This window comes from Giraffa tippelskirchi, chromosome X (assembly GCF_054371585.1).
Source record: "Giraffa tippelskirchi isolate mGirTip1 chromosome X, T2T-mGirTip1v1.2.pri, whole genome shotgun sequence".
In the NCBI taxonomy this organism is placed as follows: Eukaryota; Metazoa; Chordata; class Mammalia; order Artiodactyla; family Giraffidae; genus Giraffa; species Giraffa tippelskirchi.
In genome coordinates, this window is record NC_137289.1 from 139,481,025 (window position 1) to 139,502,109 (window position 21,085).

The window sequence follows — 21,085 nt, forward strand, 5'->3', positions numbered from 1 at the left end:
AGAACTAAAGAGTAAAATTATAAGTCATTGGATATAAGGTCAATATATAAAAATCATTTGTTGAGGGGGACTTCCCTGGTGGCCCAGTGGCTAAGACTTTGAGCTCCCAATGCAGGGGGCCTTGGTTTGATTCCTGGTCAGGGAATGAGATCCCACATGCTGCAACTAAGAGTTCGTATGCCACAACCAAAGATACTGCATGCTGCAATGAAGACTGAGGATCCTGCATGCCTCTACTAAGACACATTGCAGCCAAATACATAAATAATTATTTTTAAACAATCAATTATGTGTGTGTGTGTGTGTGTGTGTGTGTGTGTGTGTGTGTGTGTGTGTGTACAGAGAGAGAGAGAAAGAGAGACTTCCCAGGGTGCTAGTGGTAAAGAACTCATCTGCTAATGCAGGAGATTAAGAGACTCAGGTTCAATCCCTGGATCGGGCAGATCCCCTGAAGAAGGGCATGGCAACCCACTCCAGTATTCTTGTCTGAAAAGTCCCATGGACAGAGGAGCCTGGTGGGCTACAGTCCATGGGATCACAAAGAGCTGGACACGACTGAAGCAACTTATCATATGTATGTATATATACACATACACACACACTAGTAAACAAAAATGGAGAATTAAATAAAGAAAGTGTGTTAGTCACTCATTCATGTCCGACTCTGTCCATGTCAGGCTCCTCTGTCCATGGAATTCTCCAGGCAAGAATACTGGAAAATGGAGGATTAAATAAAAAGGTATACCATTTACAATACTATCAAATATTTAAGTCTAACAAAAGACTGCATGTCTTCTACACTAAAAGCTACAAAGCTAAGAGAAATTATAGACGGCTCATGGGACCAAAAGCTATACTATATTTGGGAACTGGAAGCCACAACATTGTTAAAGATGTCTATCTCCCCAAATTCATCTATCAGTCCAAATAAATGGCCAATCAACATCTCAGTATTTTTTAAAAGAAATTGACAGGCTGGTTCTGTGATGTATGTGAAAATGCATAGGTTCTAGAATAGCTAAAATAATCTTGAAAGAAAAGAACAAATTTGGAGAATTTATGCTACCTGATTTCAAGACTTACTATAAATCTACAGAGGTCAAGACAGTGTGGTTTTGGCAAGACAGTAGACATATAGATCAATGGAGCAGAACAGAGTCCAGAAATAGACCCACACACATACCGTTGATTTTTTGGAAAAAGGCATTAAATCAATGGGGGTTAAAACAAAGTTTTTTTTGTCTTACAAATGGTTCTGGAACTGAATATACATATGGGGAAAAAAAGTAATTTTGACCCCTACTCCACTCCATACACAAGAAGTAATTACAGAAAGATCACAGACTTAAACATAAAAGCTCAAACTATAAAATCTCTTGAACAAAATGCATGAGAAAAATCTTCACGAACTTAAGGGAAATGGATTTCTCTGACAGGGCTCTAAGGGACTAAGCCATATGAGAGAACACTGATGAACTGGACTTTGTAAAAAAATACTTTTTAATGTCTGTATAGTAACAGACTACCATTTAGAAACAAATTGGCAAGGCACAGACTGGGAATAAATATTTGTAATCCATATATCTGATAAAGAGCTTTCATTCGGAGTATATAAAGAGGTATTACAAATCAATGATAAAAAGACAACCCAACTAAAAATGAAGAAAAGGCTTCATGACAGTGCACAAGAGAAGATATACAAATGTCTAGTAAGCTCATGAAAAGATATTCAACATTATTTGTCAGAGAAATTAAAATTAAAGACACAATGAGATACCATTTCATATCCACTGTAATGACTACTGACATACCAAGTGTTACTGAGGATACAAAGCAACTAGAACTGATACATTGCTGGTGGGAGTGTAAAGTAGTACAACTGTTTTGGAAGAATCTCTGACAGTTTCTTATAAAATGAAACATACACTTAACCTATGACTAAGCATTTTCACTCCCAGATATTTACTCAAAAGAAATGAAAATGTAAATCCACAAAAAGCCTTGTACAAAAATATTCTTTGCAGCTTTATTCATAATAGCCCCAAACTGGAAACAGCTCAACTAAATAGATAAACACACTGTGGTATATTCTTACAATGGATTACTGCTCAGCAGTAAAAAGGGATGAACTACTGATATATAAAACAACATGAGTAAATTTCAGAAATATTATGCTGAATGAAAGAGGCCAGGCATTTTTAAAGCATCATACTGTATGGTTCAATTTATATGTACTCTTGAAGAAGCAAATCTAATCTATGGGACAGAAATCAGAATAATGGCTGACAAAGGGGGTAGAAGATTGACTGGAAAGGGGTACTAAAATTTGGGGGGTGATGGTAATTACTATTTGTTACTTAGGTTGCACAAATGTACGTGTCAGAGTCACTGAACTCAACACTTAAGATGTGTACACAACTTAATTGTCTGTTAAATTATATCTCAAATTTAAAATTACCCCTGCTGCCACCCCCAAGAGCCATGTTGGGTACTACTGTAATGTCCTGTTATTTATTATTTTCATATGCAGTTATGCATTTTAAACTTTCTTAGGTCCCTGAGCAGGTCCTGCACCATACTTGGGACTCCACATTTGTTGAACCAATGAGTGAGTAATAATCAGTGTAAAAGGGAATTACAGGAAAATTAGAATACAACACACACATAATTTTACTGTTCCCGTTTTCCCGTGAGTCAACACCACTGCAAATGCAGGTCCCTAACTCCCAACACGTAACAATAACCCAATATCTAAGACAGCTTGCTTTTATTTACAATAAAAGAGGAGGCAAGGAAATAAGAGAAAGCTTTTGTCTCCTATATTTTGAGGTAACACCACATAATTACTACTCTATTTCTTAACTCTAGTGCAATAGACCAAAAGACATCTGATGAATCACCTTTTCATTCATAAAACCCTGCTTATATCTTTCATCGCTTTTATCCTGCTAGAATAATAGCAGAGACACAGTGCTTGATGGGCCTGCATTATCAGACGCTATTGGCAAGGTCTAGATAAGAGTGCTGAACCACCTATTAGTATTCCGCATGCAAACCCTTCTCTATAACCCAGAGTCATCCGTATCCTGGCAACCCTCAAAATTTCATTCTCATTGAATTGCTAGATCTTTATCAAAATATAATTATAGCCTTAATTTGAAAGATAAATTTTGATTGCCAGTGCCATGCCCAAAGGAAGAAATAATCAGGTGGGAGAGTGCTCAGGCACAATTGTTCACCATATAATCAATGTCATGAATCACCCATCCCCTAAAAAAAAAAAGTAACTTTGGGGGAAGTTGTGAGGGGTAGGGCAAGGAGGGGGAAAAAATCACTGAGGCATCAGACTGACTTAGGACTCCGTCACTTTCTGTTTGCTCTTTTTCTCACATTTCTGCTTCAGCATCTGTCATCTCTGCCCAACTGGAAGAGTCTGGGGACGGCCCATGCTGTGTGGCCTGCTTCTGTGTGTGCTCACAGTGGCCCAATCCTCAGCAGGAGGTAACCCGGTACAAGCCACCTATCTTGGGTCAGGTTTCCGGGAAGCAGGCTTTCACATAGACACTGGAGTGTGGGAAGCTTAGCAGGAAAAGCTCTTTGGGTCAGGGAGGGAACTGAGCAGGACTGGGCAGAGAGAAGCTTCTCTCTCTGCTTGTGGAGGGATCCTCTGCTGATCCCCGCCACAACGAAGGATCAGCCAGCCCCATGAGGGAGCTCTGGAGTTGGGGTGGCTGCGCAGAACTGTCCTCAATGGAGGCAGTGTGGCCAGTCGCTGGTTGTGTGCTGACCTGGGAAGGTAAGGGGTGTGACCTTGAGCGAGGCAGCTCTCTTCAAGGACAGTTCCCAAAGAGGGACTGGGCTGTGAGCTGTCAGCCAGCCAAGCCCAGCGCTGGGGAACGAGTGCTCGAGTCCTGAGGAGGAAGGGGTTGTGTGGGTGCATCAGAGTAGCCGCTGCACCTCTAAGGGCCTGGGGAGGATGATCCGAAATGGAACCCCTACACACTGAACCCACGAGCCCATTGCTGCGGGAGAGCAGCTGTCCCTCCTGAGGCAGCCAGGTGCTCCCGTTGTGTGTGCTCAGTCATCTCAGGCTGGGAAAGAGGAGGTGGATGTCAGAGGGACTTCTGTGTCCTGATCCAACTGGTATGCTTCTTATTTGAGGGTGTGTACTGATACTTTGTAAAAAATAATCGATACCTGTGAGACGCTGTCTGGGAAGGACAAGAGAACAGAAGCCACATACTTCAGTCCCCTTTCCTTTTGAGCACTTACATCCGCAGCCTCAGTGCTTTCATGGTCATAAATGGATCATGACTTTGGGATGGAGAAAGACCCAGGCACGTGTAGCCGTCTTTGTCCACTGGAGTACAAGGAATAGATTTCTTTAACCTACATTTTAATGTACAGTCAACTTCTCCTGAGACCTCTGGGAATGCTCAAGTTTGTAAATACAGAGCCTTCAGAGTTCACCACTGTAGTAGTCTCTCTCCGCCCCACCAGTATTCACAGTCTGTTGGCAAAACAAGTCACAGGCTCAACCTTGAGAAGGCCTGGAAGCTTCTGCCTTTGTGCTTTTGGGGACCCCGAGTCACTAGGTAAGAAGTCCAGCTACCCTGCTGGCAAGGGCACTTGGACTAGCCCTGAGACTATCCAGAGACAGAAGCAGAGCCGAGCCCCCAGAGTACATACTGCCAGTAAGACTAGCAGAAGAACTGCCCCGGGAGCTTACCCGACCCTGCAGAATCTTGAACCAACAGATCGGCAGTTGTTTCTTAGGCCAGTGAGTTTTGGAGTGGATTCTTACAGAACAGTAGACAGACAACATAACCACAACTAGCAATTACCTCAAGAGTCAAATGGCTATGCTGGCCTTGCCCCTCCCCTCTTGAGTCAACTGCCTTTTCAGATTGGACTAAAGAGCCCTTCCTCATTTGACGGCCACTTTTCACAAGGAAGAAACATTTTTTATGACTTCATAGTAGATACTGCTTATCCAGGGATGTGTGGACCGAAAAAGGAGGAAAAAAAAAGCTTCACTGGACGGTCAGAGGTGGAGGTGAGGATCTGGGCTGTCTCACTAGCGACATAGCTTAATCCTGTGTATCATTTTCATATTCTGGGGGCTCAAATTCATGCCTCAGGCCATTTACAAATGACTCCCTGTCGTGGACCTCCAAGGTCACTCACGAAGAGAAGAAACTCAGAATATTATATCCTGAGCATCAGGGTCTGCATTCAAAGAAGGCCAGAACCCAGAGCCCACTGGAGCAGAGACGGAGTGTAGCCAGATGGTCCAGGGTGGGATTCTGGAGCCACGTCACCTGGGATCAGATCCCAGATCTGTCACGTGTTACCTGTAAAACCCTGTGCAAGTTACTTAGCTTCTCTGCGCCACAGCATCCTTACCTATAAAGTTGGTATGATAACAATCCCTCCCTCACAGGGTTCTTATGAGGATTAAGTGAGTCCATCTATGTACAGGGCATAGACCAGTGCCTGGCTCTTCTGAGACTAACTCTAACTGGTTCTACAGTAACAACTGGGGGGAAAAATCTCACATAGATTTTAGGTAATATGAATGGCTATTATACAAGATGAAGGCTATCTAGGGGACTGTATATCAGCTTTCTGAAACTCTACCCTATGTAACTGTTTTCCTAAGAGGGCAGAGTGATCAGCACATGGCAGAAGGAACACAGAGCTAAGAGAAGGAGACCTAGGTTCTAACTGCAGCTCTGCCATAAACTAGCTGTATCACATTGGGCAAGTGATCTATAACATGGGGAATAATGACAATGACCAGATGGTCCCTCGAGAAGTCTGTTATGTCTCGACACCTTTCCAAATCCTGTGAGACAGGAAAGGGCAGGTGGAATTACCACCATTTTAAAGAGAGAGATATGTATTTGGCTACACGACCTGCCCAGAGCCAAATCCAGTCCTAAAGGAGAGCAAAAAAGGGGCATCTTCCAGGCACAGACTACATTTCCCAGCCTCCCTTGCAGTTTGCTGTGGTCACATGATTGACTTCTAGCCAGTGGAATGTGGACAAGGATGAGATGCGTTACTTCCAATCCCCAGTGCTCCTCCCCCTTCTGTTGGCTAGAAGCAAAGAAACTCAGGAGGGACTCTGAGGCCCTAGAGGATAGCAGAGCTGCAAGAGGGCATGAGACCAGGTTCCTTGTCATCACAAGCTAAAAGTTGATTACACTTTATATGATAAAGAAAAAAACTGCATTGTGTTAAAATCCTGAGATCTGGGACTTATTATGGTATTCCTTAACCAATGCACTCAGTGTGAGTCTCCAGTTAACTGCTGATCCAGGTTCTGAACTTCAAGAGGAAGCAGAACCTTTCTGTTTTGGTTTAACAGATCATTGACATCTTATTTGCTACAGGCAGAGCCAAGTCAGTGAGTCTTTAGGAAAGAATTCTGCATCCTAGCTCATGGTCTTCCCATCTGCTCTTCTAAGGGGGCCAAAGAGTTAGCTACTGTTGCACTGGGCCTTTGGGCTAAATGGAATCATCAGTAATCTTGCATCTTCTGTAGGGAACATCAAGGTGAGGGACATTTCTAAGGTGAACCAGCAAATATTCTGAGGCCTCTACTAGAAGACTGATCAGGAATGGTTAGAGGATTTATCAGAGGTATTTGGTTTCCTAATCTCTTCCTTCCCCCAATCAAACGCTATCTTAATATGGTCCTGATCTCCTCTGTTCATGGGGTTCTCCAGGCAAGAATTCTGGAGTGGGTTATCATGACCTCCTACAGGTGATCTTCCTAACCCAGGGATCAAACCCAGGTTTCCCATATTGCAGGCAGATTCTCTTCCATCTGAGCCACCAGGGAAGTCCAAGGAAAATAAAGGTACAATTTAAAAATCAAAATCCACTTTGAAAAGGAAGAGAGACTCACCCAGTAGGTTCTATCTTGAATAAGGGAACTGATGGTGGGAATGTGCACCTTCCCTCCTAAATTCCCATACACTCTAGTTTATTTCTTTCAGTGTTAAAAGGTTGGGCATTCACATTTTTTCAGCAGTTACCACTGCATTTTTGCCAAAAAAAAAAAAAATCCTATGATTCAATCAGATCAAGAACAGATGGGATCTCTTTTTTTCCTTCATGCTGGACTTTGCTATCTTTGCCACCAAAGAAAAGGCAAACATGGGGGAAATGAAGGCTTATGGAAATAAATAACAGGAGAGCCCTGGCAGGCTCAAGGGATACAGGAACCCAGGAGGAGACCACGGCTTCCTGCCATCCACTAGCATCACTGAAGTCCTCAGTCCCTTCCTGTCTCCTTCCTTCCATGTAGTACCTTCCCCATCAGCTGGGGCTGCCCCTCTCAGATAGACCAGGTACCCTGCAGTTACCAAGAAGAGGTTCCTCATTCAACTGTCCAGAGATTTCCATCTGGAAAAGAAATAGTGGCACCCCAGCTACTATCTGCACCCAGGGAGGTGGCATGATTTAAGTACCACCTGGACCCTTTGGTCCCTCTATATTAAAGGCCAAAGGCCTCTGGGAGGGGGTGTGGCCTGCTAGCCCCTGAAGCACAGAGGAGGAAGCCCCATATGGATGGCTAAGCAGAACTCCCAGAGAATGTAAAACTGCAGAATCCCACGGCTGGGGGGGTAGGGAGGGGTCCCTGTCTGGGATCCCATCCCCCAATCTTGCAGCCCAGTAGCTCTGGCCCTCACAGAGGGGTGGACAGGCAGCTGCTCTCTCACCCAGACCAGCGACCTAGCATCCCCACCCTGTCCGGAGACTGGAGGCAGCACTGCCGCTGAAGGCTGTGTGGACCTGGCCTCAGGCTTCCTGGGGGCCCAGCGGGGCTCACTCTCACATATCCGGGAAGGGAGACCCCATCCTTGTGATGGTGGGGTCCGGCTAAGCTGCATCTCCAGCCGCGCAAGGCTATTTTTAGATGCTGTTATCTTTGCCTTGCTCACAAGCAGCTGTGAAAAACAAACTGGGGACCAGGAGGCACGAAACTGGAAAATTAAAACCTCATAAAACAAGAGCTTCCAAACTCAGGAGCAGAGCACACGGTGGCCACAATGCCGGGCACCATCATGGCGGGCCTGCTTAACCTTCCCCTGAGGGGGTACCGGGGGTGGGCGTGGGGGGCTTCGCCCTTCTACTGTCCAACCATCCCTGGCCTGGCAGACCTTGGGCAAATCTCGTTTTGGCCCGCTGGCCGGCGGGACTAGTCAACCAGAAGCCGGACTCACGACCCCCCAGACAGTGACCCAGGTGGACAGGTGTACCAAGGGAGCTGGCTTGATGGGGTTAACACTGCCACAAAAGCAAAAGCTGCAGCTCGGTCGCCTCTCTCGTCCAGCTCGTCCTAACAGTCCACTTGCCTTACAGCATCACAGCCAGCTCTGTGACGGGGAGACCCTTGCACAGGCAAAATGTCACCCAACACCCAGGGGCAGGGCAGGAAAACAGGAAGTGGCACCAAGAGGTGCCCCTGACTTCTCCCCAGCCCCTAGAGCTCCCATAAGGCCGAGCCTCGGGGTGCCCTCCCACTTCCAGTGCCTTTAGTCCCTGTCTCCACCAGCCCCTGCAGTCCCTGCACCCAAGCTAGGAGAGGCCTGGGCAGCCGCGTGGAAGAGTGCCGCCCCGCCCCAAAACCCAGGATGGGGGTGGGGAGGAGGCGGCAAACTTCAAAGCTGCAGCTGCAATATGCTTAAAAAAAAAAAAAGCCACCCCCCCCAAAGCCAGAGTGGCTCCCCTCATCCCTCAGAGCTATGCGCGGTCCACCTTGACCGCCCGCTCCCCCTCACTCTGCTCTGCCAAGGGGACCCGGCTCTTTGACCTCAGCTGGGGGTATTTCCTCTCAGGCTAGCGCGCGGCGGGGCTGCGGCTCCTGCTTCCTCCGTTCCCCAAGTTTACCCACCACCCAGAGGTGTGAAAAATTAGTTAAAAATGATGTCACCTGCCCCTCCCCCCTCCCCCCCACGCCGGTCCCATCTCTCACACACCGGAACATCCCGGGGGGTTGCGGTGGGGCTCCGGGCCGAGGCTGGCCTCCCCGGGCGCCCGCTCAGGCTCGGGCTCGGCCCTGGGAAGCCCGCCCGCGCTTCGTTCCCCCGGTGCAGAGATCCTACCGCCCGTGCGCCCTGGGCGCGCCGCCGGGCCCCGCGCCGGCTCCCCGGGAATGCGGCCGTCAGGTGAGGTAGGCATGCGTGCCGGCTCCGCAGCGAAGCAGCAGCTGGCTGTGGCGCTGGGCTCTCGATCTGCCTCTTCTCCCTCTCCCTGCAAAGGAGAGGCCTCCCGGGGGGCTTTCCAGCGCCTTGTTGCGTTAGGACTGCATTCCCCTTTCCTTCTCCCTTTTATCTTAGTTTCTGCTTCAGATGCAAAAAGGGAGATCGCCGGAGTCCATGCCCAGCTCCAGCCAAACTCGGTCCACAGGCTGAGAGAGAATTATGAATGGATGCTGCCTTCTGATAAGGAAGTCGACTGGGGAGGTCTCTGCGCACGGCGCGCTCCATCAAAGCCGGGGCATTGGCCCCTCCACTGCTTCAGTGCTGCAGGCAGAGACACCTAATTGACCACTGGGAAATCAGGTGCCAGGAGACCTGGGCGGGACGTAGCCCCAGGACCACGCTGGGATCGAGCGCCTTGCCGGTGTAGACAGCTTCGATTTACAGCCCAGTGAATGGAGGGGACTGCGGCAGCCAAACCTCCCGGGCAGCAGGCACGGTTGCACCAACGCTCTGCAGACAGCCGCCCGGCTCTGTGAACATCTCCTGGCTCCACTGGGCTAAAGAGAACCTGCTAAAAATAATCCGTCCCCTGCTGCCAGCCGCAGTGAGCTGCAGGACTCAGACCCCAGCCCCAAACTCGGTGGCGCGCAGGAGCTGGCCACAGAACGGGCCCTGCGCGCTTAGACGAGCCGGGGGCTGCGGAGGATCCTGGATCCGGATTTCTGGTACCTGTGCGTTTCCTTCTCCGGTAGCACGACCGCTGGCGCTGCGCGTTACCCATGCCCAGAGAGGCGGCGGGCTCGGCTCATCACCAACAGGCTGGACCGACCGCGGCTGCTCAGCACCGCACCCCCGTGGTTCCCTTCTCACCTCCCCGCTCCCTGGTCTTGAGCCAACAGCAGAGGAATCAGACGCCGACCGTGCCAACTCCTCCAGCCGGGGCAAGAGGGAGGCTGGAGACTGGCGCGGAGCATGTGCCCGCGTGCGTAACAGGATTAGAGCGGCCGAATATTGTAACATTGCCTCCCCTCCCCCCTTTCATTGGCGAAACCTCGCAGCCTGGACACAACTCAGCCTGCCCAGGCTCCAAAACACTGCAAAGACAATGCCTTACCGGCGACGGGCTTATCTCCAGGGATGGGTGATTTACTAAACCAGCTCCAAGAAGAAACCAGGGTTAAAAACCATGGCAGTGTGTGCCCATGCCTTAGGCTGGCAGATTCTATATATAACCACCACATGCAGAAGACAGAAAGCCATTTAGGGCCACTAAAAACACAACACTTATGGATTTATATCCTAATATATAACCAGGGGGAAAGCAGTGAATGAAATTATCCAAAATATGCCTTGTGGGAGGCAGTTTCTGGTACTTTGTCTTGAAGCCTTGGAAACCCATTTAGGGAAAATTTGCCCCTGTTTTGACCAGGCTACCTGTTTTCAAATAGGGAGACGGAGGTCCTGGGCAGATTTGCATGCAAGAGCAGTCCTGTGTCCACGAGGCCCCTGACTCCTCCATAATTCACAAATTGTGGTGAAACACTCTACTTGCCAAGGTCACAAGAAATCACGGGGTTGGCACAAGCCCTGGCAGAGAGTATTTCCTAACTGGCATTACTATGAATTACGATTGTCATCACACAAAGGATCACGTGGAAGCCAAGTTAGTCCAGGCTGGCTGCTCTCCTCTGACCCCACTTGCACCAACCACCTCCAAGGGCTGCCAGCCTGCAGCACAGGCTGGAGTCCCCGCTGGAAGACAGAGCGAGGCGAGGTGAGGAAGGATGAGGTGGGAGGAGGTGGCGCGGTCACTCCCCCAAGTGAGGCTGAGAAGAGTAGTGAACCCCAAAGTTCAAGGGGTGGGTCGACAAAGGAAAAGAGCCCACCAGGGAGATGAGACAGAGAAGCAGCAGACCAGGAAGGAGGGATGGCCCCTCCTGGACACCAGGGGACCACAGGGTTTCACGAAGGCGGCATGATGGAGAATGCCAGACATCCCTGAGGAGTCAGTGGGAGCAGAGCCTACCACTCCCTTGGCTTTGGGGGACCGTGGTGGAGTGGCCACAGCGGGTGTGGAACTGCTGCTGAAAAAAAGAAAAAAAGGAGTCTTTCCCTTAGACTTGCTTGTCGAAGGACCAGAGGCACCTGGGAGCTTGCTAAAAGCTCACTGAGAGCTCTGGGACAGACTCCACCAGGCCACGGGAAGCCCTGCCATGTGCGGACTCAAACCACTTGGGCTTTGAAATGAGAATTTACGTTCCAGCGAGCAAAATAGCCACCCTCTACAGCAATCCCTAGCAAGAGCAGGGGGAGCTGGTGGCCAAGTCACTAATCACACATCCCATGGAGATGAACTGTCTTGCTCCAGCTTTTCAGGGCTGCTCTACCAAAGGAGAGCCTTGGCAGTGAGGCCTGCAGAGCTCCATAAAGTGATGAAAATGGCCGTTCATGTCTTCCCCTTTGCATTCATCTTTATGGTGGTGAGGTTGTTGTTAACAGTGACAATGAAAATAATGATATAACTAGATCACTTACATTTGGATACGGTTTTGGCAAGTCCTGTGGTAGAGAGAGAGAGAGAGAAACAAACAAACACACCCTGGACTTTGGTCCCAGAAAGATCTGAGTTGGAATCTGAGCTTTTCCACTCTTAGCAGTATGGCCTTTGGAAAATCATTTGACTTTTCTGAACCTTGGTTTCCTCACTTGTAAAAGGCAAACAGGATGCCTAATTTATAGGGTTGTTAGGAAGAGGAAATAAAATAATAGATACAAAGCACCATGTTGGTGCCTGGCACATAATAAACGCCCAATGAAGATAGCTCCTTCCTTTGTCTTAGGTCTTCCCGAACATGCTCAGATTGTAGTTTTTCTGAATTCCTACCCTGTTTCTGGTGGTTAGGGTACCTGATGCTTCCTATGGCTCACCGGTTCAAACAGAAGTACTTATTGAACATCCTGAATGCCAGGTACTGTGCTGGGTACTAGAGTGGACAGAGTGGACTCCGCCCTCTTGGAGCTAGCATTCTAAGGGCAGAGTTTATGTCCCAGCCCATGTGGGTGTCCTGCTTGTTTTTTCCTGGAAGCCAAGGGTACCAGGTCTCAGGAAGAAAACAATGGCAAACGTGTCGTCCCTTTAGGACAGTGATGATCTAGAGTAGGGATCAGCAAACTCATTCCATCAAGGGTCAGATAATATTTTAGGCTTCAAAAGCCATGAGGACTCTATTGCCATGACTCCACTCTGCTGCTATAGCTCAAAAGGCATAAATGAATGGAGGTGACTGAGTTTCAATAAAACTTTATGCACAAAACAGACAGGGGATGGGATTTGGCCTGAGAGCCACAGTTTACCGGCCTCTGAATCTATGACGTGACTCAGGACAGGACTGTTCTCTTTAACTGGTATTCCCAGGAAATGTATAAATCCATTCAACTCAAATGTGTAAGTCCATTCATTCAATTATCAGTGACTGTCCATTCAATTCAAGTTGATCTGACCAAGAGGAGTTCACCGAAGCCCCTCATTGTTTTAGAGCACTATATTTTCCCTGGAAGAAAATAGCTAGTTAGTTATTCAACCGACTGTCCCTGTCTTGCTCCTCTAGCCAGCCTCCCTGGCCATCAGGCACAGCCATGTAACTCCATGTTGCCAGTGGGAGGTGGGAAAGGCTTGTGTGTCCCAGGCCAGGCTCAGGAAAGCTCCTTTCCATTCCAACACATATTAAGAGAACCTGGGGTAAAGAAACCCTAAAATGGAAAGAGCCTGGGGCCACAAGTGACTGCATGCCGACCTGCATTAGACTGCAGTGCCAGAAAGAAGCCACTGAAATGTTGGGGGTTGGTTACCAGAATTAGCCTACCTTGAACAAGTCACTCTCCTATCTCTTTAATCAGATGATACAAAACACAATTTAATGCTCTGCTGATTACTTAGGGTCTTTATTAGGAAGGCTTATTATCGGTCTCTATGGCAACACATTTCAAAGACTCCTTTTTGGATTTCCAAGCTCTTTCCCTGATGGTTGTTAGTTCCCCACTGTCACTCCTTTCTCACCTTCTTCTAGCTCCCTCCCTATACTTTGAAGCCACAGTAGGCTGAGGGAAACAGACATCATGGCTGGGTAACAGCTGCCCACTAAGGAAGAGTTACTAGTGGCCTGAGCAAGAATCTAAGTGACAAGGTGTGTGGGCTTGGTGACAACTATTTGCAGCCTGGGGAAGCACCTTCCACTCTGGAAAGAGTGGGCCCTTTCAGCATTATCTAGCCTCCAGATTTTCAAAGCTTTAATGCTTCTACTCGTCATCTCAGGGGAATCTATAAGAAAGGTTCTAATTCTGTCCCCTGACATTCATGGTCTATTCAACTTTCAAAATACTGTCACTTCCTGATTTTCTATACATAGATGATATCCAATGTATGCCCCAAGTCTGTTCTAAACTTGCCTTTCCTGCCTAATTATTTCATTGTTATCTTATAGGAGCTGAAGAAATTGATCGGAAAAAGCTAAAAAATTTTATTCCTGTTCTAGAAGTGATATGTTATCTTTATATGTTGGTGCAGTTTACCAAGAAAACCCAGCTGTGCTTTAGACCTGGGCTTCTCTGGTGGCTCAGATGGTAAAGAATCTACCTACAATGCAGGAGACCTGGGTTCGATCCCTGGGTTGGGAAGATCCCCTGGAGGAGGGCAGGGCAACAAACTGCAGTATTCTTTGCCTGGAGAATCCCATGGACAGAGAAGCCTGGTGGGCTACAGCCCATGGGGTCCCAAGGAATCGGACATGACTGAGTGACTAACACTACTCTGATGGGTATGGGCAATCCTTCCCTAGCATAAGGCTGGGCAGCAGGAGACATACTTGGTGGGTGGGGGAAGCAAATCAAGGAGAGAGGTGGGGAGAGGCCTACAGACTCCACAAACCCTGATAGTCTGCGTTCACTTTTTAATTGAAAGAACCAAGATGACTGGATGTAAGTGATCCTCTCGGTCTGTTTCTTCAGCTATAAAACAAGGACAGTGGAGATGATCTGAGAGGTTTTCTCTAGGTCTCTCATTCTGGAAGTTTATTGTTTTATGAAACCTGGAACCAAAACCACCTTCTGAAATGATTCCTCATCATCACTTCTTATTTCTTCTTGCCATTTCTGCTAATCTTCCAGCACTGACCACTCTACACATGAACTTCAGCATCTGCAAGGGCAATAATATGACCTGGGGTGGGGGAACTTCTGGGTGGTCCAGCGCTTAAGAATCTGCCTTGTAGTGTAGGGGGCGTGGGTTTGATCCCTGGTCGGGGAACTAAGATCCCACACGCTGTGGAGCAACTAAGCCCACACAATGCAACTGCTGAGCCTGAGCCTGCGAGCCACAACTGGAGTCTCTGTGCCACAACTAAGACCGAAGCAGCCAAATACATAAATAAATCTTTGTAAATAATAACAGTATGAACTGCGATCTGTCCAGTCTGGGAAACCCTTTTGCCTCAGACTGACCTTGTTGGTGACCTCGGGACTCCCAATTCCAATTTCACTTTCCAGCATACATACCCTCCCCAGATGTTTCCCTAAGGTGGCCTCCCTCCTTTCCTCTCTTGGGCTCCAATGATAGAAACCCAGTTTGGCCTCCAATGTTTATTTCCCTGAAGCAAGCTGGATGCCCCTGGCATCACGTGGGTGTGGCAGAGTCTCACTCCTCCTGGCTCCTTGTAACGTCACATCACAGCTGCCAGCCCACCACTGCTCACAGGAGATCTCGTGACTTCCACAAGACACCACTGCTCTAAAATGGCTTGCTCGTTCATAAGGAACTATGTGTTTATTCATATACATTTTATATCATAACAAATGTAAATTAATTTCAGGGCCCAACTACCCAAGCTAGTGTCTGTATGGCTGCCTGTATAAAATTTCTCTCTCAAAATTCTCAAAACCATCTGGCACAAACTACTGTATTGTGACCTGTTAAAATAAGTAACAGCTGTGATAATCCCTCTCGATTTATGGCAAGCCATAAAGCTTTGCATATCCTAGCAATGCATATAAAATAATAAATAAAACCATTATCATTCTGTGTTGTCTTGGTGGGAATTATGATGATTTAGCCAAAATGGAGCCCCATGGAATGCATCTGAGAAGCAGAGGTCTGGCCCCATCTGCCCCCCCTCCCCAGCCCCTAAAGCCCCAGCTCACCACTTAGAGCCCCTAGATGTGTTTGCAAACCTTCCCCACTGTAAATACGTCCTTTCTGAGAGAACTCCATTCCCATACACTGCTGCCCACTTTTTATTAATTCAAAGCCTTCTTTTCTGGTGGTGAGTTTCCAGAATTCCTCAGGATATCCAGACCATAAAGAAAACCAAGCTGTGCACAGTTCAAGAGTGTGACATCATGTATAGCACCAAAACTAAGAATTGTCTTGGAATTGTTAGCTGTATGCTTATATTGACAAATACTGCCAAGATCCCAGGTTGAAAAATACTATATCAAAGTCATTTCTCTAAAATATGCAGGATGTAGAAAAAGAAAACCTGGTACCTGGCAGAAAAGGAACTTAGCAGCTGTGATTCTAACTGGAAGCCACTATGCCCACTGCATGTGAATTTCAAAAAAAGAAAAAAGGAAGGGGACTGGGCTTCCCAGGTGGCGCTAGTGGTAAACAACCCGCCGGCAATGCAGGAGTGGCAGGATACCCGGGTTCCATCCCTGGGTTGGGAAGATCCCCTGCAGGAGGGCATGGCAACCCACTCCAGTATACTTGCCTGGAGAATCCCATGGACAGAGGAGTCTGGCAGGCTACAGTCCATGGGGTCACAAAAGAGTCAGATACGACTGATCACTTAGACACACAAAGAAGACCTGGTGCAGCCAATAAATAAATAAATATATTAAATTATTATTTTTTTAAATGAAGGGGACGGGGAAGGAAGTTAGCATGAAATGGCTCTTTACTATGTACAGGTGTTATACAAAATCTCATTTAATCCTCACAACAGCCTCAGGTATCACTATGCCTGTTTTATGGTTGAGGAAATTGATACTTAAAGAGGTTAAGTAACTTGTCTAAGGCCATCCAGCTAAAAGTTGAGATGAAGTTTGAACTCAGATCTGTCTTTCCAAGGTTTGTGCTCTTTCCACCTCACCACATTGCCTTCTGGACAGCTGTTCACAACATTTTAACAATATGACTCACATGACAGACAGTATTTACATGGATCATTCATTGTCATGGCCATGGACAATTCCTAACCCACTTAAAAAGTCTATTTGAGGGCAAGTGAGAGTTACGGCTTATTGCCAAATTCAGACTTAAATTGAAGAAAGTAGGGAAAACCACTAGTCCATTCAGGTATGACCTAGATCAAATCCCTTATGAGTATACAGTAGAAGTGACAAATAGATTTAAGGGACTAGATCTGATAGACAGAATGCCTGATGAACTATGGACAGAGGTTCGTGACATTGTACAGGAGACAGGGATCAAGACCATCCCCATGGAAAAGAAATGCAAAAAAAGCAAAAAAGCAAAATGGCTGTCTGAGGAGGCCTTACAGATAGCTGGGAAGAGAAGAGAAGCGAAAAGCAAAGGAGAAAAGGAAAGATATTCCCATCTCAATGCAGAGTTCCAAATAATAGCAAGGAGAGATAAGAAAGTCTTCCTCAGTGATCAATGCAAAGAAAGAGAGGAAAACAACAGATTGGGAAAGACTAGAGATCTCTTCAAGAAAATTAGAGATACCAAGGGAACATTTCATGCAAAGATGGGCTCGATAAAGGACAGAAATGCTATGGACCTAACAGAAGCAGAAGATATTAAGAAGAGGTGGCAAGAATACACAGAAGAACTGTACAAAAAAGATCTTCATGACCCAGATAATCACAATGGTGTGATCACTCACCTAGAGCCAGACATCCTGGAATGTGAAGTCAAGTGGACCTTAGAAAGCATCACTACAAACAAAGCTAGTGGAGGTGATGGAATTCCAGGTGAGCTATTTCAAATCCTCAAAGGTGATGCTGTGAAAGTGCTGCACTCGATATGCCAGCAAATTTGGAAAACTCAGCAGTGGCCACAGGACTGGAAAAGGTCAGTTTTCGTTCCAATCCCAAAGAAAGGCAATGCCAAAGAATGCTCAAACTACCGCACAATTGCACTCGTCTCACACGCTAATAAAGTAATGCTCACAATTCTCCAAGCCAGGCTTCAGCAATACGTGAACCGTGAACTTCCAGATGTTCAAGCTGGTTTTAGAAAAGGCAGAGGAACCAGAGATCAAATCGCCAACATCCGCTGGATCATCGAAAAAGCAAGAGAGTTCCAGAAAAACATCTATTTCTGCTTTATTGACTATGCCAAAGCCTTTGACTGTGTGGGTCACAATAAACTGTGGAAAATTCTGAAAGAGATGGGAATACCAGACCACCTGACCTGCCTCTTGAGAAACCTGTATGCAGATCAGGAAGCAACAGTTAGAACTGGACATGGCACAACAGACTGGTTCCAAATAGGAAAAGGAGTACGTCAAGGCTGTATATTGTCACCCTGCTTATTTAACTTATATGCAGAGTACATCATGAGAAACACTGGGCTGGAAGAAACACAAGCTGGAATCAAGATTGCCGGGAGAAATATCAATAACCTCAGATATGCAGATGACACCACCATTATGGCAGAAAGTGAAGAAAAACTAAAGAGCCTCTTGATGAAAGTGAAAGAGGAGAGTGAGAAAGTTGGCTTAAAGCTCAACATTCAGAAAACTAAGATCATGGCATCTGGTCCCACCAGTTCATGGCAAATAGATGGGGAAACAGTGGAAACAGTGTCAGGCTTTATTTTTTTGGGCTCCAAAATTACTGCTGATGGTGATTGCAGCCATGAAATTAAAAGACGCTTACTCCTTGGAAGGAAGGTTATGGCCAACCTAGATAGCATATTTAAAAGCAGAGACATTACTTTGCCAACAAAAGTCCGTCTAGTCAAGGCTATGGTTTTTCCAGTGGTCATGTATGGATGTGAGAGTTGGACAATGAAGAAAGCTGAGCGCCGCAGAATTGATGCTTTTGAACTGTGGTGTTGGAGAAGACTCTTGAGAGTCCCTTGGACTGCAAGGAGATCCAATCAATCCATCCTAAAGGAGATCAGTCCTGGGTGTTCATTGGAAGGAATGATGTTGAAGCTGAAACTCCAATACTTTGGCCACCTCATGCGAAGAGTTGACTCATTGGAAAAGACCCTAATGCTGGGAAGGATTGGGGGCAGGAGGAAAAGGGGACGACAGAGGATGAGATGGTTGGATGGCATCACTGACTCGATGGAGATGGGCTTAGGTAAACTCCGGGAGTTGGTGATGGACAGGGAGGCCTGGCGTGCTGCAATTCATGGGGTCGCAAAGAGTCGGATACGACTCAGCGACTGAACTGAACTGAACTGAACTGAGAGTTACCTTATCAGTGGAAGAATGCCAAATGCATTTTAATATATATGCATCAGTATATATTAAATTACAAATAAAGGAGCTTGGTTACTGTATAGATTTCAAAAGAGAGCTGTAGTACTTTTCAGCTTTGCCTGTCGAAAGGTAGAATCTATTTTTCCAGCCCGAATCTGAGCAAGTCCTTGTGACTTCATTTGGTCAATAGAATGTAGTAGAAGTGACACTGAACTTGTTCTGAGCCTGGGACTCCAGATGTGCTCCGGCTTCTACACCTCTGCTGATCATGGTGCCTACCCAGGCTTATAGCCACTGGGGGCAGGGCTAGGCTAGGCTGGGCTAGGCTGTTGGCTGATGACACACATGGGGTCCACTTGTCCCCCTCATTCTGACCCCAAGCCCGCTAACCACCAACGTGTGAATGAGGCCACCCTAGATCATCCTGCAGGGTTTGACCAGAAGAACCACCCACTGATTTTTAAGCCACTAAATAGTAGGGGGACTTGTTACACAGAAAAGGCGAACTGAGGAAGTTCTGTCCATTTCTAGCCACTTGTCAAAACAGATACTAAGTGTTGAGACCTGGTTTAAATGCAGATATCAATCAACTAAAACCTTCCTAAAAACAAAATGAATTCATTTTGATGGCTCCACACATTGCCATAGCTTAAAGTCTTCACATCATTTCATTTATGCCCCATGAAAGTGCCAAGCCAGAGAGGCTTCCTATGACTAGCCTTCAGTCATGGAGATCCACCTTCCCTCCTCAACTCTGGGCTTGTCAGCCTGATGCTGGGTCGTGTGGTTTGGGGGAGAGCATCTCCAAGGGGAGTGGGTCCAGAGTCACCCCCCGGAGATGGTCAGTGCATAGGAGGAGGAAAAGGAGAGACGGTGTGTTCGACCCCAGAACCCACTCAGGGAAACAGAGGAGTAAGCCCGAGAACAAGAGCCAGTTGTGTAACATTCAACAACAACAGTCACAGTTGTCTTCTTAAGAAAATGGGGCAGCCAAAGACACAGGTGGACAGGGGAGAAGAGATGCACACCCTCCCCTTCCCACACACTTGGGGAACTTACAGATGGAGACTCTCAAAAGGAAGAAAGGAACAATTACAAACTAAATTAGGGCCGCACTCAACAGTCTCAGACAGGAAGAAATAATGGTTACAACTAAATACCTCAACGGTAGTGCTCAAACTTGGCTGCAGGACGTAGTTTCAACATGGTGAAATCAACCCCTGCACTCTTAATTGCTACATTAATTACTAACTTTATTTAATAGGAAAAATGCTCAGCATTCAGAGTTCCCAGCAGTTTCATCAAAAGCCATTTCTTTTGCACAAAGTGCTGGTGAGTAACATATGAGTTGATTGTTTTGCTGTCTTTGCATGAGATGCTTGGGCTCTTTTCTTTTCTTTCCTAATTTTCTTAGTAAATCTGGGAACCTTTGAACTTAGGGTAATTTCTCTTTTCTTTCTCTTGGTGCCCTCTAGTTATATAAACACAAAAAATAATTACAGAGGGAGTATTTACATCTATACATCTATGGTTTCTTCATTTGGTATTTACAGTGCTGAGTGAATGAATTAATTTAGTTCATTTTACTTCTTGGGAAAAAGTGTATATGATGAAAAGGGGTTCTTTTCAGTTGACTCGGGCAAGGCTTTGCAAGGAGCGAATAAAGGAAAGGGAGAAAGAAAGAAACCTTCTTTGTAGCCCTGTGAATATATGTGGGTCTGTACCCTCAGCGATTTTCTACATTTGTGGTTCAACACATGCTAATTATGTTCCAGAAAAGGGGATGTTTTGCTGAGAAACTTTAGGAATTAAAAAAAAAGCCCTCTACACCAGTGGTGGCAGCTTCCCCCAGTTCAGGCCCTGACCCTGCTTCCCAACCACTTTGCTCCGCGTGAGAACAGGGATTCCGGCTCTAGGCTGGGACCTCCGTGAGGTGCCTTCAGGGTGGAATCAGAACTGCAACTTCCAGATCAGAGGAGACAGAAAAACAACGTCATGTGCCAAACTGGGAGGGAAGGTTTTGTCATTTAAGGATGAGGTGACATCAAACAATAGAGAAATGACTAGGTGGGCTTCATAAGATATACCAGAGCAACGCTAGAGAAGCCAGGTGGGGTATGACCTGGAGGAGGATCGAGGCATGGTTTGGCCTGCTCTTGAAGGGTGTTCCATTTCTGTGAAGAGTAATTCATTTCTAAAGAAGGAAGGGGGACTTCCCTGGGCGTCCAGTGGAAGACTTCGCCTTCCAATGCAGGGGGTGTGGGTTCAATCCTTGGTCGGGAAGCTAAGATCCCACATGCCTGGAGGTCAGAAAACCAAAATGTAGAACAGAAGCAATGCTGTAACAAATTCAATAAAGACTTTAAAAAAATAAAACTCACAAAAAGAAGGAAGGGTACCGGTGGGAAGTTTCTGAAG

General features: G+C 46.7%; 1 protein-coding gene across 4 annotated transcripts in view; it reads right to left on the reverse strand.

The window, feature by feature from the left end:
- NHS (NHS actin remodeling regulator) overlaps window positions 1-21,085 on the reverse strand; it is a 356,345-nt gene that overhangs the window by 83,980 nt on the left and 251,280 nt on the right. The window contains exon 1 of one of the 4 annotated variants that reach the window (XM_081564692.1): window positions 8,994-10,180. The exons of the other annotated variants lie outside the window; for them this stretch is intronic. Within the exon in view, the coding sequence (XP_081420818.1) occupies window positions 8,994-9,195 (202 nt within the window). The 5' untranslated portion in view covers window positions 9,196-10,180. Of the gene's footprint in view, window positions 1-8,993; window positions 10,181-21,085 lie in introns of those variants that run through there. 4 annotated transcript variants of the gene reach the window in all.